Genomic DNA, 15,723 nt, shown 5'->3' with positions numbered 1-15,723 from the left:
GGCACTAGCAGCACCATTGCAGCGGGACGTCCGTATCAGCGCTGAACATTTGCGAGTCTTGTCGTCTCGTCGGCTTTTGCGGGGAGGAGCCGGTCTTTCCACTGAAGCAGAAATTACAAGTTCCTTTGCTCGCACGGCGCAACAAACGTCGGCGGCGTCGAGAGTGATTTGGGCCACCTCATCCCATGGGAAACGAAGCTGACGAACGCGGACAAGGATCGACTGTTTTCGTGGGCTGTCCTTGGCTCTCCGCCATGGCTGTTGCGCTTCTTGACGGTGCGTATTGCGGCATTCCCTCGAACGGAACATGCTATGAAAGGCCTGAGCCGACCTCTATCCTCCCTCGTTAATACGCATCAGAGATGGATGATGCTGATATAATATGTAAAGCCCTCAGATAAGCTTGCTGTCAGCCGACTTCGGACCTTTTATTCCATCTCCCCCATCAGGGGCTGTATCGTGGCATTCTCTGAATGTGGTCCCTCGTGGTTAAGTCTGCAAACCTCCGCCTGTTTTCCTGTCCGGGGCCCAAGCCTGACTATATCCCAGAACGCTTGCGTCCGTGCCTGTCCCAACCCTAGCTAAACAGCAAGGCAAGATATCAGCGTTACGGCTTTGCACATCAGACAACCTCGCTGGGCTATAGCGGCAGCATTGCTTACATTCGGCCTTCCTCAGCCAAGCTACCGGTGACGACACACCAATGCATTCGCGTGCTCACCGCGGTCATTGCCCCTTTCGCGTTTTCAATAACGGTATCTGTGTAGCCCAGGATAATGATGCCAACTGGCTTGCGCGGGTCATGGCTGATGGAGACTGACGTGCTGCGCCGCCAATGCAACAATGTCGTAGTCCGGATAGTCCCATGCTGCTTGGACTCCATGGATGGAAACGATGCACCGTCACGCCCGGGGTCCGACTCGCGCACACAATTCCCGTCCCCAGCGACCCAGCGCTGCGCGCCACCCGCCCGATGTCCCAATGGTCTGCCACCGTCACAACTTTTCCACAGCCTGCGCTAGTCTGCTCCCCTGGCTTCACTCACTTGCAGCGTCGTCATAATAGAAAGTGAGGATACAACACTCTTTGCAGGTAAGCGGAGCAGGCGAGAAGGAAAAAGAAAGAATACATGAGACGGCAGGGGAGTAATGCGGGGAACAACAACGGGCAACTGGGCGACGGCAAAGGCAGAAGTCTGCAACGCATCGCCACGAAGCGCAGTCACGCCTGTATGTACATACGTCCATGCCCTACTTCGTAGGGTTGTTCGACAAGGAATCCTGCTTCGTCGTCCCCAGGTAGTGGGCAGAATTCTTGCATGGCACGCGCGGCAACAGCGGCGTCTCTCCCGGCAAGACGACCACGTATGTACATCGTCTCAGCGGCATGTCAGACTTACGTGGTGAGCTGCACCGTTGGCCTACGCCACATTTGGTTGTCTCGTAGCCAGAGCCCACGTCGCTTGCTCGCGGCGATGACGTCTGCCGGATGGTGATACGTGCATGTGGCGCCGCGAACCGCTCGACTCGACCTCAACCCTCGCCCCCCACTTGCCTGTGCCCAGACTCGTGGGGCGGGAGCATCGCCCCGGCACAGGCGTCTTTCGGGGTTTCAGAGCAAGAAAGGCGAGCTGCGCGTTGAGTTGGCGAGCATGACGCGGGGTTCAAGGAAGCTTTGCTCCTTCCTGTAGCTTGGCACGGTTGGTGCGCAAGAGAGGCCAGGCCACCTTCGTCCGGCTTCACGTTGGCCGAGTATGGACCCGCGGAGGCGTGACCGGCCGGCCGCAAATCGACTTACACCAAATGTGATTGCCAAGTACGACGTCGTGGCTGGACCAGGGCATCCCGCAGTAGTGAACATTGAGACGGCTGGCAACAACGGTATCGATAATTGCCCCTCACACCCAAGCACCAGGACAGGACGGCTCGACATGTCTGGCTGTTTTGCCTTCCGCAGGCGAATGACCTGGCTTTGGTGCAGCGGCGTCGCTTGTCTGTCTTTAGCCAAATGCACACAGCCTGCGGCTGAGACAGCAGCTGCGTACTGTTCGTCAACACACGACCAATGCGCCCAGCCCGAGAACCCAGTCCCTTTTGACGGGAGCCCTGTGGGTAAATGTCGACTCATGCGCAGTGCAGTGCAGTCTGCGCCCGAACCTGGTGCTTACTTCTAGCGGGCCCCAACTCCGCGCCTCTTAGACACGGCGCTTCGTGCTCCTGGCCTCGAGAGGGCCGTGGATGGATTTTGCTGCACGCTTCCAACAGCCCGCCGCGAGACCGGGAGACGCGGCTCATTCCCGGTGCGCCTAAAGCCCGCAACCCCTTTAGCAGCCAGCCATCTGGTCTACTTCCCGAGACACCTGCTAGATCCGTGGCAGAATCCGTCCGCCACCTGTGACTGGAATTTGCGGCCGACCAATCCTGTCATCAGGGCGTCCTTGATGGCCAAACACTCATGTGAAGTTAGGGAGCTTGATCAGGGGCCGCTCGGGGAGTAATTATGTTATGAATAATAGGTAACGCAGTTCCTGCCCGGGACGAAGACGACGAGGAAAGACGATGCAACCGTAGCCCATTCCTTTTGCTAAAGCCGCCATCAACTACTATGCAGTTACCCAAGGAGGAGTGGCACAGACGTGCCTGGCAACCGACACCGCCCCGCCAAGATTATGCTGGCCTTGACACCGTAAGAAAGAAAAAGAAGCGCTTGTGTTCGTCGATTCGCACTTCTATTCCCGAACCGTACGCCGTTTGCGATTGCCCTGTGAGCTCTCGCCCTCATCCTCATCCATGTCGGATAGCTCATCCTGGCCTCTGGCATTCTTCGATCTGTCGTTGCCCTTTTTGATCGAGATGATGCATCCTTGCTCCTTGAGCTTCTTGGCCAAGTCGCTGCTCGGCAACATGCCAGGGAACTCCTTGGCGCTGTAGACGTGGAAGACATCGCTCATTGTCTCCGACAGTAGTGGAAAGTGTCGCACCATGCCTGCGCGGGCAGGATCTATCATAATGAGTGTGAACTTAAGACGGAAAGCGCCTGGCGTTCGGCAAGATAGATCAGAGAAGCAAAAGAAGCAGCCCTCGTCCCCGCGGTCGTCCTGACCCACAAATGGGGTGCCGACGAGTGACCCCATGAGGCGCCGCTGGTGTTGATATTCTTCGGGCATGAAGGACGCGTCGCGAGAGCCAGTCTCGTCACAGATCGAACAGTTCATGACGTAGCTCTCATATCGGAGGTAGGAGCGTACCTCATCGTCCGTCATCGTCGAGCTCTCCACGATAAGCTGGACAATTGGTGGTGGATCAATGACCCGCCTGTCCCTGTCCCCGAACCCGCATGCCCGAGCTGCTTTCGGTTGCTGTCGTAGCGTCAGTCTGAAATTGATGCCCCTGAGAGCTTCTTCCCTTCCGGGCCCCAGCAAGTTAGGCATGCCTCGCACTGGTGACCCGAGTATGGGCTGACGGCTCCAACCGGGCGGCGGCGGTGCTGGAGGAGGCTGAGCTTGCCGCAACTGACTTGGCTGAGGGGCTTCCGTTGGCAGCGAATACTGCCGCTGCGAGACGTCGACAAACGGGCCAGATGTTTGAGACAGCTGCTGGCTATCAGAATGGGGTTCCGGTTGAGACGAAAGTACTGTATGCGACAGTGACCGATGGTCCGTATGCCTGGACAAGCTCTGTTCGTGCGAGCCAAGGAATACGACGGTCGGCGCGGTTGGCAGTGGTCGAGCGTCCAAGACGCCACGTACCGGGGGCGAGGGGAGGTTCTGAGATATAACGTCACAACTGGAGCCGGTAAATTTTGGTGGCAATGGTGAAAAGGAGATATGAGATGGATGAGGCGGCGCGTTTGGACTCAATCGATCGTGAAAAGGAGCTGGCGCGATGGGCGATGAAGGAACATGGACGTGAGACGATGCACGATATCCTGTCACAGGGGCCTCGGGAGGAGGTAGCCGTGGGGCCAGTTCAGATGTGTCGGCGAGATGAGAGCGCTGCTCGGCCTCGTGCTGTTCTTGGTGCTGGTAATGGAGTTGATGGTGATGGTGCTGGTGTTGCGGGTGGTGCTGCTGGTGGAAGTAATGGTGCCTGTGATGGTCGGGGACCCAGTCGTCATAAGGAAGAGACATTGCTCCTACACCTCCGTGTCCGCGGGGTTCTAGTTTGACGGCAGACGAAGACATGGGAGATTGGTTTTCGGGTACTTGAGAGCTGGCATTCGACATGTGTGCCGGACAGTTGTGCCCTGTCAGCGACGAGGACATGGTCAGTGCTGAGGCCGGGAGAGCATGAGCACGAGCAGGAACATGAGCATGAGCGACAGCAGGCCAGCGTACCCTAGCGCCAGGACCCCCATCTGGAGAGGTCAGGGCTGCGCGGTGATGCGCCTGACGGGCTCGGTCCGGGAGCTCAGGGGGCAACGGGTTCGATGTCTGCTCCTCCGCGTCCGCTCTTGACCTGGTTGCTGGAGACGTGAGGGTAGGGATGAAAGCTCGGGCGCGCCGGGCTCTGAGCCCTCAATTGCGGGGCGCGGACTTCGTGCAGATCTGGCAGCACCAAAGCCACCGTAGAGGCGGCGGAATGTCTGAGATGTGCGGTTCATGGGCCTACGAGGCAGGGCGGGAGGGTGTCGGTCGGTGGAGTGGGCACGCACCAGGCGCCGCGATGATGAGAGCTCGTGAGGCAGACGTAGCAGTGGTAACGGTACTTAACGGTCAAACAGCGTGGCAGGCCAGGCAGACGGATAAGTCGAGACGGTGCGGCGGCGGAGGCGGCACCTCCAGGATGCTGCTGCTGCTGCTGCTGCTAGTCGGCCGACACCACTTGGCTACTAAGTACCTTGGGTACCCAGTCGAGGGCGGGATCGGGGATCGCGCCAAGCGCCAGGAAATGGGTGATCGACCAGAAGCTGGTGAGGTCCTTGGGTGGTGTATGGGTGTCTGGTACGTACGCAGGCTGGGGTAATGAGCCCGCCGCCACCTTTGCCCGGGCCCGGCCACCGAGATCCGGGTCACAAGCAGCCGCCCGTCGCCCTAGGAGGGCCTGCGTACCCTCGCCGATGCCGACGACGACGGCGGGGATCAGAGGCGGACGAGTCAAGCCTCGAGGCGGAACAGCGGCCGGGCGGGGCGAGCGCACGCGCATGAGGTGGAGGGACGAACGCAAGACGTGCAGCTGCGCTGGTGTGTTGTTGATGTGAAGACGGATGCCTGCAGAGTTCAACCAGCCTGGAGCACCTGTTGGCCCCGCCTTGACATCCAAGGTCCTGGTCCAGCAGCAGCAGCTGCTGCAGAGGGCAAGAGGGCCATGTCGACGTTTGGTGCCAAGCTCAACAACAAGCCCCCAGAGCCCGGTTCTCCGCCTGGCCGCAGGTTGCACCGCGGTGGGAGTGGACGGTCCGGGGCCGTCAATGATGGGTGCTGGCGAGGCACCCAAACATGGGAGATGTGACAGATCTCATTCCCTCGCAGGCCTGGCAACACACCCCGGTCATGGGCCTCCCGTTGTGGGTGTAGGGTTGATCCCGAGGCGCTGGACCCGTCCACGGCACCCAATGCCCACCCAGACCCGCGGACAGGGCTCTCAATGCCGTTGGCAGGCACGGGCTTTTGGTCTGCAGACTCCATGCTCCTCCTGCTCGGCGTACCGTTTAGACGTGCTTCCCAAGCCCGACACGTATCGGGACCGTGACACCGTTTCCCCGCTGGACGCTGCAGCCCCCGAGTTAACACACGAGGGTCCCTGGTTGGGGACCACGGAGACTCGCTTCCCAAGCCTGTACGGGCAGAAGGTCAGCTTCCACGTCATTGACGGTGTCGGTCAGTGGCACCAACGTGCTCCGTCCACCGCGGTGGGCTTGCAGCACCAAGCGACGGCCTTGAACACCAAGGACCGGCTAGCGTGACAACACTAGAGGGCAGTGTCAGCCTAAGACATTTGCCAGCCGACATGCTAGTCATCAGCAGGAGCCATGCCATGCTCTCGTCATGGCGGAGCGAAGAAGGGGACTATCAGGTCGACTTCAAGTCGTGGAGACCCAAGCCAAGGCGTGCGCATACCCTGACACTGCCAGACATCATCGCTGTCCGCCCAGAAGCAGAGTCCCACCGTCCCGGTCCAGCCTGCGGTGCTGCCACTGTAACCGGTTAGTGCAAAGTAGGTACATGCTGACGACGAGGTATAAATTCGGGACAAAGACGGCATGCCGAGGGTGAGTGTGTGAAAACTGCACATACATGTACTTCGTGATTGAGTCCCTTCGCGTGGCTGCATGGATGGGGGGGTTGTAGCAGTCCTGGACAGCTAACTAACGCGCGACCTTGGCTCAAAACGTATGCCCCGTCCCAACCCATCTGCCCACCGTAGCCACCAAGGCTGCTTGCTTTTTTCGGGCTGCGACAGCTCCAAGGCCCTGCAAGAATCCATCGCCTCGGGCTTCAGCTTGTTCGCCGTTGGTGCCGGACAGCAGAGCGCAGGCCGCCCGTTTCCGCTGCATCAGAGAGGAGCTTGGCGGCCAGAGAGACTTTGAGAACGGTAGGCTTGCAGGGAGCCTTATACAAGCTCGCGATTTTCGCAAGTGCATTTGCGCGAGACCATCGACGGGCTGAACACTGAAGTGCCCATGGGAAAGACGATCGGCTCTGCAAGGTTTCACAACGGCTCAAGTGAGATGGAAGCGCATTTGAACGCGGGTGCTTCGCAGCCCAGCCCAGTGAGCTCCAAGGTGAAGAAGATATGTCCCACGGAAAAGGCATCTGCCGTGCTTCTGGGGTCGCTTGAGGTTGGTCCGGGCCAAGGGGGGGCGTGTCCAGCGAAGCTTCTTGCGGAGAGGCCAGTAGCACAATGTCCCTGCATTTACCAAGTACATTAGCAGTAGTGTAGGCGCAAGTAACTTAGTATCGAGAGTGAGCGCCATGGAGCTGCTGCACCGTGCACCATGCAACCGCGGGCGTCGAACTATCGTGTTCAAGGCGCCGTCGGTGAGTTGGCACATGATTCGTGCCGTTTATAAAACGGGGTCGACATCGTCAGGGCTGGGTTCAAGCTGCAAGCTGAAGGCGGGCAGATGTGGGGTCTTGTGCTGGTGGTGGTGGTTCATGGTTGTGGTCGTGGTCGTGGCCGCGGTACTCGCAGAATTACTCCAAGTAAAAAGCGCCACCAACCTCGTCGCTCGCAACTGCCCACCCAAGCTGGGCCTGGGCCGGCCGCTGCCTATCAGTACTACTAAGTAGGTAGGTACCTACGGCCATCGTTCATCACGCCACGGACCTGGTGTCATCGCAAGGTACAGCAGTGTTTGAGTGGTGCGGAAGGTTCGGACCTGTGCTCCTTCCTCGTTGACAGTCTACAATAGACGAACGGGCCTCGTGCGCAAGCAGCGGAAGGTACATGAGCAAGTACAAGGTCAAGTGGCAGGGGAAGGTACCTATAACGCTCTTTCCCCGGCACAGAGAATCTCGTTCGTCTGCTGTGCTCGCTCGTCGTGCCGCGTTGCTCCCTAGATGTAGGGACAACTGAAAAGGTGTCTCTTCCAATCTGCCACGTCGCCAACACTTACTTCACCATCCTTGCCACCCGAGCGAGCACGAACAGCAGCGACGCGCGGACCCACGATAGTCTCAGATCCCTGCCCTCCGCCCCAACGCCCCGATCTCGAGGAAACGATCCGTCATCAGTCAATCTCTCCGGAGCAGCGCGCCTCACACTGAAGCACGGAGCACGTCCTCATCGATATTGCCCCATATCATGCCATGCAAAAGCAAGCCTGGTCGGCAAGTGGCCAATGCCCACGGTGATGGATCTCAACCGGCCAGCCAAGCCGGGTCACGCAAGCAGGGCAGACAACCTGCATGCGAGAACATGAGGTACCATGTAGGTGGCTGGGTAAGTAAGGCAGGCAGGTAGGTGAACGGAGTACCAGTGCTCAAGACGGCCAAAACGGCTTCCTCCGCGCAAGCGCACAGACGAACAAATGCTGTCCTGATGCTGCTCAAGTTGGTAGGTAGGTAAGAGACACATCTGCCGTTGCCCCAAGCTCCATGCGGCGGAAGAGCCAGCAGCGTTACGCGGTCTGCATGAAGCGACTGCCTCGGTACCCACCGTACACATGGCGCGGCCAGCTCACCAGGGTCGACAACACCGCGACTGATGGCGACAACGGGACCCTGAGGAACGTTTGATCCTCCCCATTGGCGACTCTGCTCGTCCACCGCGCTGTTTGTCGGCGGTTGGCACTTGCGAAAAAAAACTCAGCCGGCCAGCCATGGAAACGGCGCGTGCCCTTGCGTCCCCCTTGCTGTCCTTTTGTTCGCCCAATACAGCGCCCTTTCGCCGCTCGGCATGCCATTAGCGCTGCCTGACTGCACAAGTTCATGCAAGGTGCCAAGGTCAATAACAACACACCGCTCGTTGGCGCCGCCCGCAACTCTCCGACAAGGCAAAGTCCCGCGTCTACAAGCTAGGAGAACCGAAAAACGTACGATAAGGACGCACCCCCAAGAGGCGACAGGACAACGGACGTCTCCTTAACACTGACCAGCAATCCCAACGTACGGGGCCGGCCACTACGTTACCCTGTGTGCCCACGTACATGGTGCCAGGGCATCGGCACAGCTGTCCGTCCCCGAAGCTGCCCTCTGGCCGACCAATTACTGCTGTGATCTTTGGCCGCCTTCTGATCACAGCTCAGAGACCCGGAAGCCCGGGTCTCCACTATCTGGCTGCCCGACCTCCCGGTTCCAATGGCACGGTGGTACATCTGGGCAGGTATACGAATAAGAGCTGGCGACCACCATGTCTCGTACTCAGGCCATCCGCTGACAGCTGTCTTGAACCTTCTCGAGAATCTTTCTGCCCGCCGCCTCCATCTCGCGCCCATCGTCTGGTGGAGGCATCTGATATTGCCCGTCAGTGATCATTGGCGGCCAGCATTGTGCGCGCACGTCGACCCAGCCACCACTGTCAATAGCTCCAGTGCGGCGCATCCACCGCGCCATTCCTGGACTACAGACGAGGCTGAAGGAGCGTGTCCTGCCGAGGCACCCAGCGACATGTTGCTTTTCGTTCTGTCCATTGCTCATCATCGCCCGTGGAGTACTCGCTGTCGATGCTTGGTGGGCTTGAGCACGTCAGGGATCCATGGTCCTTTGGACCCCAAACCACGGCTTCGTCTTGTTGGTTGCGGTCTTGTGGGTGTCTGCGGGGCTGTTCGTCGAAAGGCTTTTGGCCCCTGCGTTGCACTGCTGCTCTGGCGTGAACTGTGGCCGATGCTCTTGTCCTCGCAACATTGTCGGTGGATCTGCCATGCATGGAGGTCTAAGTTGACGCCGCCCATCCGCCAGGCCCGCGCCAAAGCGACGAGGCGACTTCCTATTGCCAGGTGCGATTGGAGCGTAAGAGGCCATCAAACGGTGCCAAACTATTGATCACGGATCGGCGCCGACATATTGTTGGGGGCCATGGTCCTTTTCGTGGTTGATGAAGAACGTGCGAAATGCATGGCTCAGCCTGGCCTGCTCCAGGAGCCCGGATCCCCAGATCCAGGCTTGTTCTCTCGCAGATGAGTGGCTCCCTTGCGCGGCAGTGTCTTGATCCGGTTGCCTCAGGCGTTCCAATGATGGTGACGTCGGTCTTGCTCCGATGCTTCTGTCCACCTTGCGCGCTGGTTGCGACGTGGCTCTTGGGCTCACCGTGTCGCTGCCACGGCAGAAGGCAGCAACATACAAGCTGCCTACCTACGTATCTGCTTGGGGGGAAGCGAAAGCGTAGTCGCTGATTTCGCAGGCCGGAACCAAGCAGTACACTCAGGGGTGAGATGGGCACCTCTGTATCGGCTATTTCACATCGAACTAACCACTGCATCAGTGGTGAATTGCGTTTCAAGGGACATGAGGCCTTTACCAAGGTAGGCGAGAGCATGCCCACCATGTTGTAGCTTTCGTTGTCTGGCTAGCTATTGAACACGCGGCCCACGGTAGCCACGAGGCGGATGGTTGCTAAGCACGGAATGACGTACGGCTAGCCCATCTTCCGAGACGGTCTCAAGACGGGCGCGGCCTGGCCCGTTTCTTTTGGCTTGACAGGCCCCGCAGTCCAGCCTCCGCTGTTCTAAGGGCTGTCGCGTCTGTCAGAGGCAGGTCTCGGACGCAGTCTAGTGATGCTATCGTCGCCGATGGCTAGCGCTCGGCCCTCACCCTATGGGCTGGTGACGCCTGCTACACCCGTTGCTGGCGATGGTATGACACCTGGGAGGCATCTGGCTGAGTGGAGCCGTCGAGTCGACGCACAACCCAGCGCGAACCGGCTTTGTCCTCGTGCGTGTTGGTTGCGGGTTCTGCCACACGTTTCTGCGATTATGCCTTGGGTGTCTGTGTACAGTATACGTATGGATGGCCCAAGTTGTGGCACACGCCAGGTGGCTTGAATAGACCGCGCCATTGCCATGTGCTATGTCGACCGAAAAGCAATGGGCGGGGAGGCAAAGTCGGGGGCAGCTCATCAATATTTGAGACGACGAAGACAGCCCGCAGTTGGTCCAGGCCAAAGAAAAAAAAGGTAGCTCGAAACAAGTGCCTCTCCGCACCTCGATTGCCCCTCTTCCCCCATCACACACAAACGGGAGCGGGAACGGCGCCCCTCCGCACGCTCCCCTGCCTTGACCCCCCGAGGCCCGGGTGCCCGGTAGCAGGCGCATCTGCGAGGGCGCGATGCAGAGTCTGGGACACTGACTGACTCAGGCGGCTCGGCGTCCGTGGCGACGACGACAGCTGCTGTGCTTGTGCTTGTGCTTGGTGGGGGGGAGGCCGATGTGCCCGACGCTCATCAAGCGGCAAGGGACGCTCCGTGCATGCACAGGACGCGGAAGGGCCGAGAGGGTCTCCCGCAGGGCCGCACGCAATGCCGGCGCCCGGATCATGACCCGTGGCTCTGCCGACCTGGTCACTACGAGCCAACGTTTGCTCAGTCTCCACGAGTGAGCATGTTGCGGCCCAGGGCGCCTTGAAAGGCGAGCACGGGTTTTAGGCGGCCTGGCGTCTCAGCAGGTCATGTCTCGTACACATGTCTTCACAGAGAGATCCGGTTCAGGCTGTCGAGCCATCGAGCACGGCCGTGCTCGGGTGTAGCTTTTGACTGCTTGTTTGTACCTGTACTTTACACCTCAAGGGCTCTCCCGCACCAGGCCAGCGCCTCGGCGTCATGGCAAACCACCGCACTACCCTCCTTGTTGGCTCGACTTGCGCATGCGGACTCGTCCCAGAGACCCCCCTTTCCCGGCTGTTTTGGCCGTCCTGTCCTGGCGTCCCTGCGCTGAATCAAGTATTACATGAATGAAAAGTAAAAGAAATCTATCCATCTGTCCGAGACATGAACACAGAAATTAGGGTGTTTAAAATGATCAAGGTCCTCGCGCGAATATATCCGCCTGATGGCCTCGGCGGGCTGCTCTTCTCATGTACAGTTCGCTTCCGGAAGGGGGGGGGGGATCCTGGGCCCCCTCTCAAAGATCCAATGTGATGCAGAAATTATCGTTGAATGCGGGAGAAATATGTATCAGAATGGACCCAAGGCATGTAGACTCAATGCCGCCTCGGCGCGATATTCGAGGGAATTTGGTGACGGGTGCACGGGTATCGGTGCCAGCCGTAGCCGCTGATTTTGCAGTATGAAGTTCGAGCGTAACAAGGTGGACGCACAAGATTGTCGCCCTTTGCTGGGTGCCACTACAGCAAAGCTCCCAATGCAAAGAAGCCCGCTAGGGCAAAGGTGTAAGACGAGACCAACACCGCACCAGCCCCCGACTGTGCCGCGGGCAACGTGCCGTTCACAAAGTTGGGTCCACAGACGGCGTTGACCTGCCTCGCGGCGGGTTCGTATTTGTCGGCAACAAACTGTTGCCTATCGGCCGAGGCAGCCCTATAAATGGCCATGGTCTCTTGGTTGCACCAGTTGCAGGACGGTGTCGACGACCCAGGAAGGGCGAGGCCGAAGGCCACGAGATACAAAAACGAGTCGGACGGGGTGGTGAGATTGGTTACGGCATTGGCGAAGCAGTACATGCTCGTGGATTTATCCTGCAGGCAGGTTGCCTTATAGAGTACCTCGTACGCCTTCAGGCCGCGCCAGGCTGCGAGTACCAGAGACTGACGCCGATCTATCTCGGCCTTGCAATTGGCCTCGGTAGTAAGATTTTGGGCGGCTTGGCTGAGAAAATTGGTGCACGTGGAGACGTCTGCTTTGCAGGAGGCGTCGAGGACGCGGACGATGCTCAGAAGCTTCTTTTCGGCATCGAAGAAGCCTCTTGATGTCTGCAAGCCTTTAGCACAGGGGTCGGCCATCGTCCCGGAATGAACAGCATACCTGAAACAGCATGGAAATGGGATAACAGCTCTTGAAGGTAGGGTCGGAGAGGAGACTGGACATGAAGTTGGGACAGCGGTTATCGGATGAGTCCAACTTGAAATCGGAAGAGATGTTGTTGTCGAACGGAGATGGTAGAGGGGACTGCGACGCCTCGGGCGTCGGTGAAGGCGTTGTTGCCGATCTATCAACGGATATCGTGAGAATCGTCGAGACCTTGGATTTGCCGGCACTTCCACCCGTTGTAGTAGTAGTCACATCGTCGTCACTCTTGTTGTTTCTTCTCCTTAGCCGCAACTCGAGCGGAGCATCCGTGGACTGCTCCCAGCCTGGGACGGACATTGTCGTCACCGGCGGTGCTGCCGTGAGTATTGAACGAGACCCATGGAGTGCTGGCGCACCGGTAACCTGAACCGCCTGGGCATCTTGCTGGGCGAGCGTCGCGCAACTCAATGTCGCGAGCATGGTCAGGACTGCCAGAGACCTGTGGAGCCGTGGTGGAACCCATCGCTGTGCGGTTTCGCGCGAACGTCGGTGCCGTGTCGGGGCCGTGGGCCTGGGTGATGAGCGCGAAACCATTTTCTGGCTGGTTTGCCACTGGAATCACGGTGCTCTCTGGCAGCAACGAGAGCCGCAACTGGTAGCCGAGCGGGCGGTACGGCGGCGTTGCGGTGTGAGCGCCCCCCGCCCTTGAGCTCGCGGCCGACGTGGAATTGAAGCTACGCCCTTAGACTCGGTGCCTGTGTTGCGCAACGAGCTATCCTTGTAAGCAGACTCCTTCACTGCGCTCGTGTGACGTTCTGCCCGGGTCCTGCCCCAAGTGGAAATGGCGCACGGCGTCTCGGCTTCGTACAGGAGAAAGCCGGCTCGGTTCGTTTCGGCTCGCGTCGTCCTGTCCAGTCTCGTTCGCGCGGAGGAACAGTCAATGAAAGGCGGGAAGATGCGGACGCCGTCGCAAGGCCCCGGGGTTCGGTCGCGTATGGTCGTCGAGGGTTAGGCGGATCTGTGACGTCTCGTGCCCTTGGCTCCCCGGCTGCACAGCGCGTTGGTGTTGTTGGTGAGCGGTGACCCTCGCGTGAGCTTAGCGAAAGGGGCCTATGCAGAAGAGCCGTGCACAGGGCTGCGTGCGTTCTGCCCCCCAGGCTCGGCTTTCGACGTGTCCGTTTGTCGCCGCGCAACAGTCTTTAGTGTCTTCGATTGCAGGCCCGGGGCGACGATCAAACGAGCGCCGGTGGGCAGCAGTTGCTCGGCACCCGCAACGGCTGGCCAGGAGGAGGGTGCGGAGCCGCGACGGTGGGCGATAGATAGATATGTAGGTACTTGGGAAGGCAGCTTGTGTGTATGTACGCAGTGGCCGCTCCCAAAATACGTAAGGTGGCGCGTTTCTAAAAATGCTAGCGATCGTCGGCCGTTGAAGGAGAGACAAGAAGCTTGAGGCTCGACGCGCGAGGATGGAAGAAGCAAAGATGAGCAGGGAAAGGGTGGGCGAAGGGAGCGGAACGCGAGGATTCAAGGCGGGCCATGCGTTGCAGATGTCTTTTATTCCCCGAAGAGGAAGAGCGGATCTTGGGGGGGGGGTCCGCGAGTAGGGCGAAGAAGTGGAGGAGGTACGCAGATTCCTGCACCGTCCCGCACCTTACCCTAAGGCGAGGTGACTTTCCATCGCGGGTATGCGATGTAAGGTAGGGATTAGTAGGCAAATAGCACTACGAAAAGTTGCGTGGTACATGGAGCCCTTGGTCACACAATAATGGCAAACACCCCTGGCCGCAGCAAGTTGGGTGGTATCCGCGCCCCGGTCAAGTGCGAGAGGACCTTGCTGCCGCTCCGCCCCCGGTAGCTGGCGGCGGGCAGAGAAAATGGCCCCTTGGCTTCTTAGTAGGTACTTTGGCCAGGGCCCAGATCGTTCGGATGGAAGGCGGACCCAGACGCGTGGGTGGCATGGCGTGGCGTGGCATGGCATGGGCTGGGCAGTTGCTTCCTTCCAAATGCCAAGTACGTATCCGAATGCAGGGCGTGGTGGCGGCAGGCGCATTGGAGGGAAGGAAGGAACATTGGGCGGACAGGGCCTTGGACACGACAAGGCTGGCGCGTAGCTTGGAGCAGAGCAAGAGCAAGCGAAGCCAGCGCCGACGCGGGCGCAAACGGAGCCGGTGCAAAACGCAGGCGCAGAGGAGGACCCGACTCGTACGAGAAAATAAAAACCTGGGGGGCCACGCACGCGCCCAGCGCGCGAAAAGGGCTTGGCCAGGCGAGTCGGTCGGTTATTACTAGTGCCTTGCCTTATGGACCCAGCACCTACTATCAACTTTGTTGCAGAAGGGGGTACGAGCGTGTGATTAAACGCGCGTGGCTAGCGATTACCTCTGCGCCTCGCACCGGCGGTAGCACTGGGCTTAGTTTCTTGGCGTGTAGCAGCAGCCACGCGAGAGGAGCCCGCATCGACCCTCGCTGAGGTGTCTCTTGTCCAATCTAAGACGGGACCTGCCTTGTGGCACGCAAAGGTACTGAGGTAAGGTACCTACGTGGCAGGGTACTACAGGTACCTTACGCTGTGCTACCATGGAAGAGAACCCGGGCAGCCAATGCAGTTTATTATCCTCCAAATAACACTACTAATGTACGACAAACTCCGAAAGCCTCAAGGCCCAGAATGGCCCGCAACAAAGTGCCCCTGTGCTTCCTTCTCCGCATGGCAAAATCCTCGCTGCAGCCTGCGCACGCCTGCAGCGGTGCAGTGCATATGTATGTACCGACTACCTTAGGTACCTACCTAATACGGATATACAAGCCTTCCAATCCCCGACAAGCAGCAGCGCAACCTCGCGCTCCAAGAACAGAACCACGACCCCAAGTCGTACCGCATCGGCCTCGCGCCGCCGTTGTCTCGTGTTTACGCATCCGTCCGGCCCATCAGGCCCTGCGCACCTGATCCCGCATCATGAAGAAAGCCCGAGCATGATTCTTCGGCGCCTGCTGGTATCTTAGCACCTACCGATGAACGAAGTACGTACCTACCTTTCGTGCAAATAGTCTGCCGCCACCGCCGTTGGGCCCTCAGGTGAGTCCCCGCCCCATCCAGGCCCCGCCCGCCCGCGCCGACGCCGCCCGCAGCGGCTGCCCCCATCCATCCGCCCAATGGTGGCCCGGCGGCCCCTGCCAAGCCCGAAGCCATGGACCCCTGCTGGCGATTGCCCAGAGGTGAGGTGGGTCGCCCAACGGAACCTCCAGGCGTGGCGCCTGGGGGGAGAAGGGACCTAACTTGGGGGAAGCTGGAAACACGGGTGCGATGGAGGCGATGAAAGGGGGGCCGGGGGGGAGGGCCTTGACTGCACCCGCACAGCAAAGGCATCACCATCACCAACCA

The 15,723-nt window shown here is 59.4% G+C and overlaps 4 protein-coding genes across 4 annotated transcripts; all 4 read right to left on the bottom strand.

The window, feature by feature from the left end:
- Nucleotides 1–2,728: 2,728 nt before the first annotated feature.
- JDV02_000958 (uncharacterized protein) lies at nucleotides 2,729–3,262 on the bottom strand (the record flags this gene model as incomplete). Its single annotated transcript, XM_047981838.1, has 1 exon — nucleotides 2,729–3,262. One exon carries the CDS (start codon nucleotides 3,260–3,262, stop codon nucleotides 2,729–2,731), a length of 534 nt encoding a protein of 177 aa, XP_047837799.1.
- A 668-nt stretch (nucleotides 3,263–3,930) lies between these two features.
- Nucleotides 3,931–4,116, bottom strand: JDV02_000957 (uncharacterized protein; the record flags this gene model as incomplete). Its single annotated transcript, XM_047981837.1, has 1 exon — nucleotides 3,931–4,116. One exon carries the CDS (start codon nucleotides 4,114–4,116, stop codon nucleotides 3,931–3,933), a length of 186 nt encoding a protein of 61 aa, XP_047837798.1.
- Nucleotides 4,117–4,805: 689 nt separating this feature from the next.
- Nucleotides 4,806–5,144, bottom strand: JDV02_000956 (uncharacterized protein; the record flags this gene model as incomplete). Its single annotated transcript, XM_047981836.1, has 1 exon — nucleotides 4,806–5,144. The coding sequence occupies one exon, from the start codon at nucleotides 5,142–5,144 to the stop codon at nucleotides 4,806–4,808; it is 339 nt and encodes a 112-aa protein (XP_047837797.1).
- Nucleotides 5,145–10,979: 5,835 nt separating this feature from the next.
- Nucleotides 10,980–13,852, bottom strand: JDV02_000955 (uncharacterized protein). Its single transcript, XM_047981835.1, has 2 exons — nucleotides 12,357–13,852; nucleotides 10,980–12,304 (listed from the first exon to the last, which is right to left on the bottom strand). The coding sequence occupies exons 1-2, from the start codon at nucleotides 12,933–12,935 to the stop codon at nucleotides 11,720–11,722; spliced, it is 1,164 nt and encodes a 387-aa protein (XP_047837796.1). The 5' UTR covers nucleotides 12,936–13,852; the 3' UTR covers nucleotides 10,980–11,719.
- Nucleotides 13,853–15,723: the final 1,871 nt, after the last annotated feature.

Source organism: Purpureocillium takamizusanense, chromosome 1 (genome assembly GCF_022605165.1).
Source record: "Purpureocillium takamizusanense chromosome 1, complete sequence".
Classification (NCBI taxonomy): domain Eukaryota; kingdom Fungi; phylum Ascomycota; class Sordariomycetes; order Hypocreales; family Ophiocordycipitaceae; genus Purpureocillium; species Purpureocillium takamizusanense.
The sequence above is the reverse complement of the archived record's forward strand: the minus strand, read 5'-3'. Positions and strand labels throughout refer to the sequence as shown.

What these genes read in the sequence shown, in the direction of transcription:
- JDV02_000955 (XM_047981835.1), bottom strand. Translation starts at nt 12,935, where the DNA reads ATGGTTTCGCGCTCATCACCCAGGCCCACGGCCCCGACACGGCACCGA. An exon ending in CCATTTCCATGCTGTTTCAG is followed by an intron (nt 12,305 to 12,356) that starts GTATGCTGTTCA and finishes AAAGGCTTGCAG; the next exon opens with ACATCAAGAGGCTTCTTCGA.